At 34.3% G+C, this 19,475-nt stretch overlaps 1 protein-coding gene across 4 annotated transcripts in view; it reads left to right on the top strand.

Moving 5' to 3' along the window:
• Positions 1 to 19,475, top strand: part of LOC149776797 (uncharacterized) — a 64,986-nt gene that overhangs the window by 12,822 nt on the left and 32,689 nt on the right. For 2 of the 4 annotated variants that reach the window (XM_089941491.1, XM_089941490.1), the window contains exons 4-8: positions 74 to 934; positions 8,196 to 8,302; positions 12,294 to 12,399; positions 16,208 to 16,309; positions 16,781 to 16,882. In XM_089941491.1, coding sequence (XP_089797617.1) covers positions 74 to 934; positions 8,196 to 8,302; positions 12,294 to 12,399; positions 16,208 to 16,309; positions 16,781 to 16,882 — 1,278 coding nt within the window. The remainder of the gene's footprint in view (positions 1 to 73; positions 935 to 8,195; positions 8,303 to 12,293; positions 12,400 to 16,207; positions 16,310 to 16,780; positions 16,883 to 19,475) is intronic. The other 2 variants (XM_089941492.1, XM_089941493.1) reach the window with 2 other exon arrangements.

Raw genomic sequence — 19,475 nt, 5'->3', positions numbered from 1 at the left:
TAGTGTACTACAGAAAATTTATCTTGGATGAAGTAAATATTTTGGTATTGATAAGTATTTTTTCTGTTACTAGGGCAGATCATCTGAGAGTGAGGCACCATATAGAGATCTCCTGCAAAACATTCAGCGATCTCAGCAGCAGGTTCAGTCCTCCCTAATGCAAAGTGGCTTGTCCCCAATCACGCCCATGGATTCTGAGGATTCCGATGCTCAACATCCATTTCAATTCATCACATCCAGGCAACAGCAGCAACAGCATCTGATGCAACAGCAGCAGCAGCAGCACCAGGCTGTCAAACAGGAGGTTGGTGTTTCTCAACCACAATCATCGGTGCAAAGACATCCTAGTCAACATCAAATGATTAAGGATGAGAGAAAAACTCCATCACCTCAGCCTCTTCTTAATGCTGTTAAAGCAGTTCCTAGTTCCAATCCTGCTCCCATGAAAGTTGTTATACGTTCTAATGTGGGGGAAATCAAACAACCAGTTGTTAGTCTACTTCGCCTGCCAACAACAATTACAACAACCAATGTAGAGAAACAGTCAACTACAGAGGTGAAAACTGTTGCTAGTTATCCATCTTCAATTATGTCATCTGCTTCTACAAATGCATCTTCATCTTCCAGCGTGCCTCAAGGCACTTTCAAACACTGGACGGTCCCAGCATCACATAGCATGCAAAGGGTGACACCCCCACATCCACCTAACCCCTTCACCTTCCCAGCAACCCCACCTGTCACCATGGTGATGACACTAGCATATCAGTCTTCCAAGCCACACGACAGCATTGCACAGCCACAGCAGTTGGACCATGATCAGGGAAAGAAGCAGCGACACAGTAGCAGTGAAATGCCAAAGCTATCTCCGATTTCAGACAGCCCTCGACGCAGTAGCTCAAGGGAGTCAGATACTAAGGAGAAACTTGTTCCAATCGTGAGATGCTTCTAATATAATTTAAATGTTTAGGTTAAACTCTATTTTCATCAGCTGAAGAAAAAAAGACATCGAATATTACTTGTAATAGTAAAAAATTCCTATGATAAAATCAGTAGCTCATTAAGTCAGTCCTAACAGTAACTCTTACAAATTTAATTAGATAACCTCTACATCAGTGGTTCCCAAAGTGGGTGGTGGGATTACCGGGGGGGGGGGGGGCGCTAATGCTGACTAATGCTTTTTATGGGGTAAGGTAAGGAGGCGCTGAGGATAACCAAGGGAGTGGTGGCCCAAAAAAATTTGGGAACCACTGCTCAACATCTTGGGTTTCTCTCCTTGTGCTATTGACATAAATTCCAAACTTTTCAACTCACCTCTACAAAGTAATACAGAGTTGTTGTTCCTTGTTGGCATTAGTGCCTGCACATGTAAAACAATATTTGTACAGCCTTATTGCATCACAACCATTTTTTTCTTCCTAGGTCCAAGGCACCTGTTTGAAATGGGTTTCGTAACATCTACCTACTGACATGGGGATGGAGGAACTTAGATTGTTTATTTATAGTTTTACCAGTAAATTCAAAACAGAATGCAGAATAAATGCATATGAAATGAAGTACAGAAAGCAATTAAAAACAAAATGATGAATAGATTTTGAAGAAAACAGCAAATGCAAAATGAAGAATGGTGAATAATAAACAAAAATGGAATGAAATGCAATGCAATTAATTTATATGAAAATTGATTACTTTCAAAAGAACCACAAAATTTTGAGTCAAGAATTCTTTGCATGATGATCCAGGCTCAGATTCCAAGGTTACAATTATTCATCTCTTACAAGCTATGACATTCTTTTTACTGAGGGTGACAAAAAAAAACAGCCATTGATATGATGACATCAACACCCACCTGTGTTTGCATCTGTACAGTCTTTATTTGAACAAAACAAAATAAGAAATAAATTTGAATGAAAAATAGTCAGTATATTTACACTTATAACAAATATAACATTTTAATTAATTGTAAATTCAATGCTTTTTAATGATATGCTTCTTTCATTGCAGCTTACTTTTTTTGTAGACAGATATGAATGTTCTTTTCCAAAGGAGCAAGATCAAAATCTGAATGCATTTCTAGATGAAAAAACACAGTGATGATAGATGAAAAATACAAATGTTTTATACACCCTGTAGACATAATTATATACCTCGAATCATGAAGTAGGATTTGTCTTGATTATTACTTAACCCTCATCACAAATGTAGGTCACTGGGACTCATATTTCATGCGCCACTGGCTTTCCCTAAAATTTGGTTTAAATTTATTTCTCAGGCACTGTTTATATTGTTATCATTAAATAAGATGATCATATGCATATTTGTTACCACACTCATACCACAGGATAAAGTCACTGATATTGCACATTTTACTGGTTTCGGTTTGAATTTAGGCTATGACCACGTAGATTTTTTGCATGCTGTATACATACTGTTCAATACAGAATCTTGAAACTTGGTAAGGGGATGAATCTTATAACTTCATTGCAAAAGTAGGTCATTATGGGCCATATTTTCTGCTTCACTGATGGGTTAATTTTGTGTTTGATGTTCATTTCTCAGGTACTGTTCATACTAGAATTGTCAAGTTGATTGACATATATATATGTATGTATGTATGTATGTATGTATATTAGTAACCCACCTTTAGATCAAAATAAGTCACTGTGACCTTTTATTTCATCTTTTACTGGCCTATTATAGGGTTTGCATTTGGCTCATGAGCACATGAGATTTTTTGCATGCAACATGTATTCTATCCTACCTAGAATTGCAAAACTTAATGAGAATATGCATCTTGATAAGTACTACACACTTATTACAAAAACTGGACAATTGATCATTGGTAAAATACTCTTAACAACCATAGAAGGTCACTGTGACCTAGATTTTATGCTTTACTAACATACATGGCTACATAGATTTTCCATGCATTGTTCATCCTAGCCAGGGCCGGCGCTACCATATAGGCAAACTAGGCAGCCGCCTAGGGTGCTGATTTCAGGGGGCGCATTTTTAAAAAAAATTATTGTTTATAAATTTTGAAATTGATATCTTCCGGGGGGGGGGGGGCAGAATCTAACCTTGCCTTGGGCGCCAGATAGTCTGGCCGGGTCTGGCGCCGGCCCTGATCCTAGCCTACATGTAAGGTCTTTCTGATCAGTGCAGTTGAAGTACAAATAGATGTTTGTTCAGTGGTGAACTTACCATAGTAATAACATGGTATGTTATGACAAATTACTCTCAGCTTACTATATTAATGCAATACATTGCATATTATGACAAATTACTCTCAACTTGCCATTTTAATGTCAGTACATTGCATATTATGACAAATTACTCTCAACTTACCATTTTAATGTCAGTACATTGCATATTATGACAAATTACTCTCAACTTACCATTTTAATGTCAGTACATTGCATATTATGACAAATTACTCTCAACTTACCATTTTAATGTCAATACATTGCATATTGTGACAAATTACTCTCAGCTTATCATTAATGTCAATACATTGCATATTATGACAAATTACTCTCAACTTATCATATTAATGTCAATACATTGCATATTGTGACAAATTACTCTCAACTTATATTAATGTCAATACATTGCATATTATGACAAATTACTCTCAACTTAACATATTAATGTCAGTACATTGCATATTATGACAAATTACTCTCAACTTACCATTTTAATGTCAATACATTGCATATTATGACAAATTTCTCTCAACTTATCATATTAATGTCAATACATTGCATATTGTGACAAATTACTCTCAACTTTCCATTTTAATATCAATACATTGCATATTGTGACAAATTACTCTCAACTTACCATATTAATGTCAATACATTGCATATTGTGACAAATTACTCTCAACTTGCCATATTAATGTCAATACATTGCATGTTGTGACAGATTACTCTCAACTTACCATATTAATGCAATACATTGCATATTGTGACAGATTACTCTCAACTTACCATATTAATGTCAATACATTGCATATTGTGACAGATTACTCTCAACTTACCATATTAATGTCAATACATTGCATATTATGACAAATTACTCTCCACTTACCATATTAATGTCAATACATTGCATATTGTGACAGATTACTCTCAACTTACCATATTAATGTCAATACATTGCATATTATGACAAATTACTCTCAACTTTCCATAATAATGACACTACATTGCATATTATGACAAATTACTCTCAACTTATTATATTAATGTCAATACATTGCATATTGTGACAGATTACTCTCAACTTACCATATTAATGTCAATACATTGCATATTGTGACAGATTACTCTCAACTTACCATATCAATGTCAATACATTGCATATTGTGACAGATTACTCTCAACTTACCATATTAATGTCAATACATTGCATATTGTGACAGATTACTCTCAACTTACCATATTAATGTCAATAAATTGCATATTATGACAAATTACTCTCAACTTTCCATAATAATGACAATACATTCCATATTATGACAAATTACTCTCCACAGGTTACTGTGTGTTGTACATGTGAATGAGTTGGTATTCAAAATGTTGATTGAATGCATTTCTTGTGAGGTTTCAACTGTACTAACTGATTGTTATAATTAGTGATCATTAGCTATGCTTCTAATAGTAGTCATATTGACTATTGCTGTGAAGTTAGACAAATCAAATCTGGCTTCAAAGACAAAGATAATAACTTCTGAAGCAGATTTTATATGGCTTGAAGGGAAAGAAAAGAAAATAGTTTCATAAACTCATAGTGTCCTTACACTGTTATCATAGAATGTTCTTTTTTTCTGCCCAGTCACATGGGGCAAGATGGCTTTAGTCTGAATTATTTTGTAGGAAAAGTATTTCAATGGTTGTTGAAGGTCACTGAAAATTTCCTAGAAGTGAGCTATGTAATAGTTGATTATAATCTCGTTCCGTTTGTACATGGTGTCTAAATAATCTGGTTCAGTTTTGTACATGGTATCTAAATAATCTGGTTCAGTTTTGTACATTGTATCTAAATAATCTGGTTCAATTTTGTACATGGTATCTAAATAATCTAGTTCAGTTTTGTACATGGTATCTGAATAATCTGGTTCAGTTTTGTACGTGGTATCTAAATAATCTGGTTCAGTTTTGTACATGGTATCTAAATAATCTGGTTCAGTTTTGTACACAGTATCTAAATAGTCATTGTAGTAATTAAAGCATGTCTACAGCAGTAGCAGTGCTGTGTTTCTCTGGTAAATATGTTGCCTGATCACATTACATTACTTTCTTTGCTACTTCCGAATCCAGACCTTACAGAAAGTCAGAAAAATGATTTTCTGTCTATATATATTATATAGACTGAGTGAGGATGCTCATACAGAGTAACTCCCCTTTCTACCCACAGAGTGGCTACTGTTATACCCAGTTTAAGCTAGTTTTTACTTTTGGTATCGTGTGCAGTTATGTCCTCCTGACCATCCAGTTAAAATTCAATAAAATTGTATAAGTTAAATTTAATCAACCACTTTTCATTTTCATTGGTACAGTAAGTCAGATGTTTTATTTGGTACTTAAAGCATTTTTGTAAATTCTGGTGAATTTGTTGGTATTATTTAAATTATCATCCTGTTTGATTTGTCACATTTGATTTCATGCAGCAACAAACAAGTTCACCAGTGTAATTTCCTGGGTGCTGTTTTTAGACATTTACTCTAATTTTAACTCCTTGGTATACCATGGGTGGCAGTTATTTCAGTTATATTTGTTGTATACACTTGTTGGTGTATTCTCTTTTCAGTACAGAGATGACAACATGGTGCAACAAATGCAAGAGATTCACAGTAGCACATTCATGAAGCATGTATGGTATGGACAGAGAATACATAACCTAATGTCCTTTAAAAACAGCTTAATAAAAAAACAGCTCCAGAGGCACATAATATCTATTTCTTTTCAGTATGCCTTTGTCCTACTTCAGAATCTCTCACAGGGAGACACTGAAATGTCCCCTTAGTCCCCTCTGAAGATTTTGAAGACCTCACTAAATCTTCATGTCATTGGAATGAGAGATGATCATAAGCCTTTATTGTTAAGCTTTTTAATGATGACACAAGAAGAAAATTTTCAGGATTCTATTGTGGATAAGCCTTTAGGGCATGACAGTCCTAAGTTAAATAGTACATGCATGCATGCACACATGCACACACATTTGTGAGGCATGAAAATATAGTGTAATGTCAGTGCACAGAAACATTCTTGACAGATGTGAGGGTGTATTATTTGATTCATGCAGATGGCCAGAGAAGTTCCTCTTTCATGCCTGGTGCTTGTCAGAGACAGCTTATGCAAAAAGGAGTTCCAAACTTAAGTTGTGGAGAGGACTGCAACAACTAGAAGACCTTCTGCTCTGAAGGCATACACAGGGAAATGAAGGATTTTTAATGACTGGTGTCACATCATTAATGTCAGACCATTCTTTGCCTCTGTTCCTCAGCTGGCCAACTTCTTTCACTCTTTGAAGACAAAAAGTTAACCTCCATCAGAATAAAGAGATACAAGTCCATGAGCTTGGACACATTCCGAAATCATGGAAAAAACAATATCGGACAGAATATACACCTTTCTGACTTGATGTCCAATGTTGATTTATCCAGACCACACTCACTCATGTTGTTCCCAAAAGGGAATTTTTCCAGGGTGTTGACATGGCTTAACTCATCAAGTTAAATCAGCTATCATATAAGACTTGCTTTCTAATAGCTTTTGCCTCAGCATGCAGTCTCTGTGGAACTTTACTTATTTTCCATCCAGACAGATCACTAGTCCTTATGACATTGTTAAAGAAATGGTTTCCATCACTTTGCAATCAACAAATAACCATCCGCCCCCCCCCCCTTCCTCCACCATTTCACCAAGAGAGGCAAAGTTCCATGATATTATTGGAAGTTTGTGAAGAACACCTGCAACAGATGGACCAGGGTTTTTCTGCCTCTCAAGTCTGGAAAGCAAGACATAATCCACAAGCACTAGTTGCTTGGCTATAGGGAATTATAAAATCAATGTATGCTGAAAGGAACAGGTATGCCTCGTTAAAATTGCATGTTAAGAAATACAGGCAATTTCCATAAATCAGGCATTCAGACATGATGTTTCCATTTGAGACATAGTGGAGTCATTGGTATGGCATGCCCAGACCACTTTCTTCAGCTTTTATCAGTGAGACATGACCTCACAAAGCAGAGAACTGAACTTCATTAGACCAGTAGTAGCTACACAGACACTGACCACCCCAGTTGATGATGGAACAACCTTGTAACCAAGTTGTCTTGGCCACTTTCGCTAGATTTGCCTGCAAAAACTGTAAGAACGATGCATAATGAAGTGCAGAATCACACAAGAATCAACTAACAAGTGTGTAACTCAGGTCACCCATTGTGCTAAACTAACATTAGGAGAATTTCATCCATTGGTAGAGCGATCATGCTTCTCCTCGGTAACACAGGTTGAGGTAGGATGCTCTGCATTTCTTCCTCCTCTTCCTCTGGTCTATACTTCTAATGTAATGTGATCAGGTAATATATTTGCAGGAGAAAGCAAAATGCTTAGTACATTATGTTTCGCTGTGGTATTTACTGATCACATTACAAATGATAGCTACCATCCATCCCCACAATGCAAGCATCCTTTTAGGTGTCACTTGAGTATAAAAAAAACGTTTTAAAACTGGGTATAGCAATAGCCACCTAGCAGGTAGAAAGGGGGGTCTGCCTGTAAGTGTTGTTTCCCATTGTCTATATAATATATTGAAAGAGAGACCTTTTCCGTCTTTCAGGGAGGGCTGGATTCATAGGTAGCAAAGAAAGTTATACTAATGTAATGTGACCAGGTAAGTGTTTTAGTAGAAACATAATACACCAAAAAGATATTGCTTTTCTAAAATTTGTCAATAATGAATTTATTTTACTAATAATAGCCAACGGGAATTTGAAACACTGAGAATATTTTTAAACATTTCAAACATTAGGAAAAATGTCTTCATCAGTTATATGTGCACATGGTTAGTTGCTTGTAATCTTTTTCAGTAATTTAACTACAGATAAGGAATAGTGCAAACACATTTCATTGTATGAATACTATGTATGATCATATTTGTTTAGTTAACTCCTACATTGTTGTTTTCAGCCACAGCCATTCAACTTGAGGGTGCAGAACCTTGCCAACTTCCCCAGTAACAACCTGATATACAGACCTGGATATAGAACCCACTCTGTGGCCATACATAGAGCAAAGTAAGTTAAATTTTCCTAACTTCCCCAGTAACAACTTGGTATACTGACCTGGATGTAGAAACCACTATGTGGCTATATACAGAGCAAAGTAAGCTAAATTTTCCTAATTTCCCCAGTCACAGCTTGGTATACTGACCTGGATGTAGAAACCACTATGTGGCTATATATAGAGCAAAGTAAGCTAATTTCTGCAAATGTACCTGATAATAACTTGGTATTCTGACCTGAATACAGAAACCACTCTGTGGCTGTTCATACAGGGATGTAAGATAAATACTGCTAACTTCACCAATAAAATCCTGCTGTGTAGACCTGAATACAGAACCCACTTTAGTTACATACTTTGAGCAAGGCCTATTAATTTTCACAATAACAACCTAGCATACAGACCTGGATGTAGATCCATTTGTGACCACATGTGCAGGAAAACACCAGTAAACCAAATCCAGCTGGAATCCAGATTACCAACCTGGTATACAAACCAGAATGTAGAACCCACACAGGCCATACACAAAGCAAATTAAGCTAAATTATGCTATTAAACTTTGCCAATACCAACCTGATAATACAGACCTGAATATAGAACCCACTCTGTTCACCGACATACAGTAAAGTAAGCTACATCCTGCTCACTTTTGTGTTAACTTCCCAGTAATAGCCAGGCATACAGACATGAATACTGTATATACCGCATATGTTGGGACACAAAAAAAAAAAAAAAAATGTTCAGTGTCCCAGAACTTAGGGTGACTTTTTTTAACCTACATCTTGTGTCCCAAGACAGGAAATGAAATAAATTTGTTCAATTTGCATCACCCACCCACCCCCACCCCTGCCACAACCGGTCACACTTCATGTTACAATACAATAGATTAATAAAATGAAAGAAACTAACCTTGTACTGTTTTCATTTATTCACTTTTTTGGTCGACATTATCATTTTATTAAAGGTTAAATATATCCACGAACTCGGTATAAGTAGTAAATGCATCCATAATGTTATCGCTTTTCGTTAGACAACACAACACATTGGTCGTTGACATGAATATTGAGAAACGAATCATGTTTGGTTGTCCTCAAAGGTTTGAATGTCATGAGAATGAAAACTGGATCCTGCAAAATCACATATGAATGAGAGAGAGGGAGAGGGAGAATTATCAACCCATTGTTTAAAAGCACCTGCCATTCATGCTACACAGTGAAAGGTGCAAAATAACCAAGAGTGTATTATATCCAGGGTACAAATGACAATCTTTTTGATTCCATGGGTTACAAAAAGTATTATTAAAAGCAAGTTAATGCTGTGTATACTATTTACACTGAAAAACTCGAAACCCGTTTGTGTCAATTATGTCTACAGATGGCATATAAATGAAAGCCCAGGTGTTGAATAAACACACCTTGCAACAGCCATAAACTCTTTGTTTGAACTTACTGGTAGGATATCAAATACAAAGTTAATTTATTCCAAAGCCAAACCCAGAAGCAGACTTTAGATTCCTTTTAGCGTGGAGATTTGTTTTTAACTATACATATTTATACAAATTCGGCCGACATAGGGAAGCCAACTTTGATTTCTTTATATCAGTTTTCACTGGGATTTTGATAATAAATAGAAACAATGGAACACTTTGAAACTATAACTTCTCACACATTTACACAAAAAGATTCCTCGCAGTCATTGCTATCGCATACGTAGCATATATAATGGGGAAATAATAAAACAAAATAAACCACATTATAGATCTCCATTATTATGGATAAGTTTGTACTGCGATACTCGAATAGTGAAGTGACCTTGCCTCGTGCATGGAAAGAAAATGCGTTGCCTAAAGCTTCACCTAAGAGTCTCATAGGTCAACCAAAAAAGCGTGCTAGAGAGGAGGAATGTGAAGTAAAAGAAAATGAACCAGGTGCATAAAGACACGAAATTGGAGACCCCAGTCAAGAGAGAGATGATGCCTACGAAAATGATGATGTCAGATGAGGGCAATACAAGTGTTTTACATTAAAGCAAAAAGAGGAAGTTGTAAATTTCTCAAAATTTCATGGAATTCAAGTAACAGCAAGACATTTCAAAATCCCCAAGCCAACCATTGCAAACTGGTTAAAAATAGATTTTTCTCAGCAGCTGAATGAATGGGGACATTTAGTAAGGAGCGGGAGACCAGTATCATGAGGCAATGAGTTAGATGGAAAAATTGCAAAGTGGGTTCTTGTCCAACACGATCTGCGCTTATGCCAAGGAATTTGTGTCAAGTGAACTTCCAGAAATTGAGTTTCAAGCCAGTAGGAACTGTGTAACAGGTTTCTTTCAAATATATTAGCGTCATTCACGTTTGTTCAGCAGTACTTGGATTATGTCAGATATCACTGCTGTGTAAATAAAAGATGTACGAATCGCTTCATGACAATGCAGATCTGATCCAAAACTTATTTAATGTTTGTGATATTAACAGTAACTTTAATGGATGTTAGGACAATATCATAAGAGATACTGCATGTGATGGTAGCGACAGTGAAGAGGACGAATTTGATGGATCTGAGCATAAAGGATTTAAATTAAATATATTAGCAGCATTCAGGTTTGTTCAGCAGCACTTGTCATTATGTCAGATATCACTGCTGTGAAAATAAAAGATGTTCGGTTTCGGAATTAGTATCTTTATCAATTACTCTGTACCATCACTATCTACCAGTATCTATCTCTTTCTTTCTCTCTCTCTCTCTCTCTGAATATACTTTTACATAATTACAGTGAATAGTTTATACTGTGCTCATCAATAGTTATTTTGCCAAAATAAGTCATATAACGAGCACGAACGGCAAATAAACCTTGACATTTAATTTTTTAAAACTTTGTTGAAGCATAAATTAGAACAGAAAAAGTTTAATTGAACTCGTTCTCATATATACAAATGATTCATTCTTACCTGAGTTCTTGTTAGCAAATTTGCATCTAGGAAGAAAAGTGTAAACAAAGAACACTCACAGTGGTTTTTTTTTAAAGTTTCTTTAATAAAATTTACATTTGAGTGCATTTTCTGACGTAGTTTTCAAATGATTTAAAAGGTGTCCCACAACTTATGACTCGAAAAAAACGATGTGTCCCAGAACATACAGTGCCCAAAAAAATTACTTATAAAATAAATGTATGGTGTCCCAACAAATATGGTGTCCCAACATATATGGTATACAACCCTCTCTGTTTGCATTCATTGATCAAAGGGAGATAAATCCTGCTAACTTTTGCAATGACAACCTCTCATAGAGACCTAAATATAGAACTGACTGTTGCTTTACATAGAGTAAAGTAAATTAAAGCTCGCTAATTTCCCCAATACCTTCCCAATATACAGACCTGACTGTCGAACCCACTCTGTTGCCATACACAGAGCAAAAAGTTAGCTAAATCCAAATCATTTTGTGCTGACCTGTTTTATCTTAATAAAATCACCAAAACAATATTAGTGCCAAGAATATTTTTTATCTTGCAATCCGTTTTTGCAGTGGAGATATTTTAAGTTACCTTTAGACAATTGTACCTGTTCTGCACCTAATAGGCAAGTTGTATGCATGCCAGAGTTTGTTTACAATTTTGGCTTGGTTTGTTTATTAGGTGTTTAGCAAGATTTTTCAGCATATGAGAGGCTATTCATGGTGACTGGTATATTTGGTGGAGGAAAAACCAGGTAAGAACCACTGACCCACAAGAAATTAGTGGCAGTCTTTCTCATATTCCTGTGTTGGTTGAGCTGAGACTTGAACTAACATGGACAGAGGTGAGATATGCAAGTGAATTGTAAAGGCGAGTGCCTTAGACCGCTTGGCCACTTTGGGCCCCATATGATTTACGACTGTATTATTTGGATTAAAACAACATTTAATATTATGTCAATATGATGATGATTAACAATAATTTAAAACTTGACAACACAGTAAGCTATAGCTCAGTTATTTGATGTATTGGTCGTTTATTTCTCCCCTTCAGAGCTGGTATTGTTACAAGTGCAGCCAAGTCACTTGACATCCTGCGGCAAAATCTACAGAAGTCACTGAACAAAGAGATCAACCAGGTCATACAGAAATACATGGATGTAAGTAATGTCGAATTAGCATACCAAATTTGATCAGTATAGGAAAACAAATCAGGAATGACCTGAAAAAATATAACTTCTGATGAGTATTAATTCAGTTGCTTTCCTTTAAACAATGAAATCTAATTTTTCAAGTTATTTCTTGCATTAAAAAGGAAAGACACATTCAGAATTTGAAAGAAATCTTAACATTATATTGTCATATTTAATCAGGTCAAAAATGTTATTATTTTTATTTTCCCTGTATATATGTTTAGTCTACTACAGTTTTTCTGCAAGCTTAGCTATATATTTTTTCTAATGACAATAGGAGGCCAGCATGAAATGTTTTTTAAAGAAATGTTGGAATGCATTGGGTTTTTTTTCTCCAGATATGTCCCTGTGATAGAATAAAAATCATCAAATTTTGGGTGTACCACACTTTACTATTCAATAAGAAGTATTCCTTTAAGCCACATTATTTACCTTTTGAAGGAAATATCTGAGAGCATATCACTATATATTTAAAGAAAAAAATCCTTTCAAGATTCCAAGTCCTGGTCAGGGAAAACAGCCTTATTCTCCATTGTTTGTACTACAATTGATAGCCATGCAGATAGTGGTTGCAGTTCTATGAATCTATTTCACTCAAGAATATTTTTTAAAATTATAATCAAGCATTGAAATATGATATCAGTTGATCTATTATAATTTTGAATTTACAAGCATTGTAATGTAATTAATTTGGCAAGGTTGCATTAGTGGGAAGTTAGACAGCAGTACTTTTTCCAATAGAAATGGCAGCAACAGTATGTTAAGGTTTGGTTACAGGTTTTCATTTGCATAAATTTCTTACACCCTTTGATAGATTTTTTTTTTTAATCAGCATGAATCATCATAACGGGAACAGTAACAGCAAAGTTTGTTTAGGTTTTGATTGACAGTTTTTCCATTGCTTAGATTTTCTACATCCTTTGATAGAATTTGTTTATTCATGGGGTGAATCATTATGAAGTAAATATAGTTCATTCTGCAACACGCTGATTGACCATTTGACCTTGTGGTCAATGTCAGTCATAAAAAAAGTTGCATTGTGGTTTCTCTAAAAGGTGTTTGTGTATATTTCCTAGAACCCATGGTGAATTTAGTTCAAAATGTGGTGAACCATGAAACGCTAAGCCAAGTCATTCTTTGATGTGCTTGCTTGCTCCTGTGACTTTGGGGTCAAGGTCATAGTCATAGAAAATTTTGTTAGTTTTCATTTGCATATATTTCCTAAACCCATTGATGCATTTTACTCATGCTCAAGATGGATTATTATGGTTCATTCTGTGACATGCTCACTTGTACTTTTGACCTTGGGTCAAGGACACATTCTGACAAAGTCAGCTATAAGGAGAAAAAATCAAAGCTAAATTATAATGTATTTTTGTTGAGCTCACATTAGTGAGAAGCAAGGTTTAATCTCTTTTATTACTTAGGTGATGGCCACGTGGCATTTGTGGCAACAGTTAAGATTTTTGTTAATGTTTATTTATTGGCATATATTTCCTATTACCCTTAATAGATTGTCATAATAATTTGCATGAATCATTCTAGAATATGGCAATTAGCTTTGCATCATGCTTGCTTTCCGCATTTACTTTGGAGTCAAGGTTACATTTGATTACAGATTTTATGCTTGCCAATATTTTATAAACCTCTTGATGAATTATCTTTATGCTTAGGATGACACTAAGACGATATGTTTTTTGATATGCACACTAACCCATTTGTGTAAAGGTTTTCTTTCAATTTTTTCATTTGTTTATATTTTCTAAACACCATGATAGATTGTCTTTATACTGGGATAAGGTGATTCATTCACTGATATACATGCTCCTTTGACCTTGAGAACCAAGTTGTAGAAAGTTAGTGTTCAGGTTTTAGTTAATGGTGTTCGAGTTACTTGTATTTTCTAAACATTATGATGAATTTTCCCAATACTTGTGATGAACCATTATGAACCTTCACCATCCATTCTTTGATGTGTGCTTGTCCGTTTGATCTTTGGGTCAAGGTCACATTCATATAAAATTTGCACTAACCTTTTGGTTAAAGTTGTTTTATTTCCTTGTATTTTCTAAAACGTCTTTATTGAATTTCTTCATACTATGGATGAATAATTTTGAATTTGACAATTCATTCTGTGATATGTGATCTTGTCCCTTTGATCTTGGGGTCAACTTCTTAGTTCTTAGCTTTGCATAAAAGTTTTAGTTAGAGGCTTTTCCTAAAACCCTTGATGAATTTTGTACAATACATTATATCAATAATTTTGAAGCTAAGACAATTTCATTCTGTGATATGCTAACAATCTTTTCACCAGGGATCAGAGTCACACAGTTTGCAGAATTGTTTTGACTAGGCCTTGGCTTGTATTTATTACATCTGTCAGAAAGGTTCTTTTTATGAAGAAGATTGGGTTTCCCACATATAAAAATGTAGAATTCATACACATACATGTTTTATCTCATATCCATCTTAGTAGATATGGTGTGTGACAGTTTGGTGAATAAAAAAATTGAGAAGCAATCTGAGGAATGTTGGCCTGTATATAAATGTTTATATCCCCACAATTATCATATACCTGATGTGCCAGTTACATCACTGCAAGAGAAAGGGAGTGAATTCATTTTATTGTAGAGTACCTAGTTGAGCCAATGAAGCATCATCCTATGATAATTAATGTTTGGCCTGTATCTAGATTATCTGGTTAGCTACAATTTTAAAATTGGTATGAAAGCTTAGAATTTAATAAGAAATAATGTAGTGATTACAAGTTTGAAGGTTGGATTTTTCCTTGAAGGTTTTGGTTTGGTTGAAGTTTTTTGTTTCGTTTATACATAACAATACCTGTCATTATTATTTGAGCAACAAATTGAATGAATTACACTCTTCAAAAATTGTTGAATCTTTTACAAAAGATTATGATTGTTTGCCAACATTTTTGTTAACCCATTGGTAGGAAGTGGGGATGGACTTATTTTGTGAGACCCCACCCCACACCCCAGTCTCCACAGGTTTCTATAGTGGAGTGGGTGAGGTTACTGTTGAACATAGGCATGTTATCCGAGAAAAAGGGTATTACTAAAAAATTTATTGAAAATCATGCATAATACTCCTTTTAATAATAATAAGACAGTGCTTAGCATATTTTCAATGTAATTATTATTTCTAATCAGATCATAATGGTTAGATCATTACATTATAATGTCATTAATTACTACATAGTATACCATATGCATTTGCTTATAAGTCGAATCCAGATGCAAAAAATATAGACCCTGATCTGACATCACATAAGGTGCTGGCAGATCTTGGGCAGTGTTTTTTGTTCTACTGATAAATCCTAACAAATTTACATAGACCCAGGTTTGCCAGTGCATTATGTGTTGGCAGGACTAGGTCTGCTAGTTTGCATTTTGCTTGAATGTATGAGCAAGAATATACAGTATATTTATAGAATATACCTAGTTTATTTGTCTGGTAATATAATGGAAGTACATTCTTGTGGTTTGTGAAAATAAACAGTGTTGATCACTTTTACAGAATTTTATGAGGAAAATTAATATTAAAGCAGAAAATAGTCATTTGACCAAAAAGGGATATTTAATTAATTGAATTTCACATTATTTTCACTGCCATGCTACTTTGTGTATATTTGTTAAATTTCATTTGAGATGCAACATTATCATTGATAAACACCATAAAACATAGTAGCACAATGATATAGAATACACGTCTCATTTGTTCTCTACCTATATGGATATGCAATTCTTTTTTGTAGAAGTTTTTTGTGCTTGGAATAAAAAATATCCGACTAAATAATGGAGCGAAGGCTGTAAGTGAAGAGCATATTCAGGCTGTGTGCAGACAAATCCTAGAAGAGGTAAGTCAAAGTCATTTCCTTAATGACAGCAAAACCCATCAAAACCAAAAACATCAGTAAAACGGAATTTCCTCTGATACCAAATAACATTTCTGGTTATGAACTCTTTGTACTTCAAGTGCAGTGAACTTTAAATAAACTGAAAACCCTTTCCTTTTCAAAATCAAAAGAATTTTTTTCTTCTCCATTTTAAACTAATTTGAGTCATATAAAAAAGACTTAAACAGAATATGCAACTAGTTAGTGGTCTTTATGCAGCTTAAAGCGATGCTGAGTAATATAAAACTTAATCAGAAAATGGGACCAGTCAGTGGTCTTTATACAGCTTTAAGCCATGTAGAATAATGTAAAGCTTAATAAGAACATGTGACCAGTCAGTGGTCTGTATACAGCTTAATGTCATGCAGAGTAATATAAAACTTTATAAGAACATGTGGCCAGTCATATTACAGATTTGTTTGTTGATCACAGGCTAAGAAGATGTACGTGTCTGATAGTGGGCGAAGGAGTGTCACACCCATACATGAGATTCCAGACAATGTGTCAGAGGCTGGGAGCACAGGAACACAAAGGGTAAGGACATGAGAATTTCATAAGAATGCCATAGCTTGTCAGTTTTATGACTTGAATAAAACAAAATTTTGGGTTCCTACTAAAGTCACATTTCAGAACATTTCAAGATAAACTCAGATTTAGTATTTTTAAAAACAACAACAATTTTAATATATCTAAGCACTGTTTAAATTCAGAACAGTGATGTAGTTTCTGTAATTGGTTAATAATATTAGTTTTAAATTTGACTTGCTTTTTATATGCTGGTTTATCTGTATATGTTAGGCCAATATCAGTTTATGTGGTAATTTTCATTTTCTTAGGCATAAATATTGAATCATTGATTTATATTTTTTTGTTAAATTACAGAATATTTAATTGAAAAGGGCATACAGAAGGAACTTGAAAAACTGTTTATGTAGTTGGTAGGTTGTCAGTAAGCAGTGTTAATAGTCATTCAACATTTTTAAATGTCACTGGCCACATATATTGTACAGATGTGTGATACTATGATAGTCATAAAAAAATGCATTTGTTATGTATGCACACCATAAAAATGTTTAATTAGACTTAAAAATCTGCTTTTTTAAATGAAAAATTTGTTCAGCAATTTCAGTAACCAATCAATGGTTTCCATGTGCCAAAAACAGAAATGACATATATTTATCCCTTCCATTCAACCTAGCCATTGGCGTGTTTAATTTCCCCACGTAATTGTGTATCTTATATATTTCATGATTATACTTTTGTACAGCAAATATGATGCACTGTGTTGCATATGGATGTAACCAAAAGAGTGATGATGGGACAAAAGGGTTCTTTCTTTTTCTGAAAAACCCTGTTTACCACACAAAAAAGTGGATTGAATCAATGGGATTGAATAGGGTCAGGGATGGGAAAGTCCTAAATCCTCCTAAAGTCCGTAGAAAGCTTTTTGGTGCATAAGAAAAGAGAGAAAGAGTGTAAGTAAAATATATCAAATAAAGATTGCAGTAATGTTACTGCGGATGTAAAATATTCATGTTTAAAATAATCATAATACTTTTTGAACATGCAGAGTGTAGACCTTGATCAAACTCTTTATTCAGCATTATTATAACCAATATGAACTAAAAAGGATTTTTAAAAAGAAATATGAGGTATTACTTTAGGATGTTTATCATTTATTGGTATACAAGTCTGTAGAATCAGTTATATATATATATATATATATATATATATATATATATATATATATATATATATATATACACACACACACACACACACACACACCATATTTACCATATATATCAGGACACTATAAAATAATTTTTTTTCCTGTCCCAGGACTTAAGAAACAAAAATTTTGTGTTGGATTTGTCACCCCCCCCCCCATGGTACATTAAAACAGATAAACAAAACACTTATTTGAAAATAAAATGAAAGAAACTAACTTTGTATTGTCATTTATTCCTTCTTTTTTCATCATGCGAAATTTATTAAAGAACAAAATATATCCACAAATTCCATATATGTAGCTGATGCCAGCTGGTGTATGCATCCTTAGTGTAGCGTGTATCACTTATGTCAGATAACAGAATCACAAATGAGACGGGAATATCACCCGATTGCTTGAAGGCACCTGCTATTCACGCATGATATGTTATAAGGTTCAAAATGACCAAGAATGTATTGTATCCAGGTTAACTATACAATTATATCTTGCAATTAAAAATCATTATTTGAAATTACATTCACTGTGAGTGCAGATGATAATCATTTCACTAGCATGGATACAGAAGTGTTATTAAAGCAAGTTATTGCTGTGTACACTCTTTACCCTCCATTCATCAATGCTCTTTTGTATCAATTATGAGTACATGTAGCAAACAAATATAAGCCTGGGTGATGAATAAACACAACTGGCAGCGAGCAATAAACTCATTGTTTAAACTTACTGACCGAATATCAGATACAAAGATTATTTTATTACAAAGCTAGAAAACCCCGGAAACTGATTGGATTCTTTTAAGTGTGTTGATTTTTTATTTTTTTTATAAAGTCGGCCGACATAAGGAAACCAATTTTAGATTCTTTTAAGTGTGCCAGTTTCATTTTTGTTTACGAAGTTGGCTGACATAGGGAAGCCAGCATTGATTCCTTTTTACCTGTATTAATGGGAATTTTGAAAATAAATTGAAACGAAAGAACAGTTTTGAAAGCAACACAATCTAGTGAGTCATGCACACATATCGATATAAGGCTGAACAGTAAATTGGCTTTCTAAATGTTCCCTATCCATAGTTTATAGTGTTATATTTTTTGACAGTAAGAAGCATCTACTTCATCGTGTGGGGATAAATGTACGTCATTTCCGGTTGGTGTAGGTTGAAATCATAGCTATGGGGAAGTAACAGCCTTGTATACTTTTATTTCTAGTAATTATTATTTCTTCTTTAGACTTGATAATATTTTTATTCTTTTTGTGCGAGTATAACTACTTTTGATCATGTAATGCAAATCTGATGTTCAGAGAAATATGTTAGAGTAAGGCCAGTGACCTTTAACCAAGCTTAGTAAGAAAGAGCTGAATCATTTTAATATTTTGATGCTTATTATTTTCATCCCAGTT

The sequence above is a fragment of the Sinohyriopsis cumingii genome, chromosome 18, assembly GCF_028554795.1.
Source record: "Sinohyriopsis cumingii isolate HCF-2022 chromosome 18, ASM2855479v2, whole genome shotgun sequence".
Taxonomy (NCBI): domain Eukaryota; kingdom Metazoa; phylum Mollusca; class Bivalvia; order Unionida; family Unionidae; genus Sinohyriopsis; species Sinohyriopsis cumingii.
Note: the sequence above shows the minus strand (reverse complement) of the source record. Positions and strands in the feature narration are given on the sequence as shown.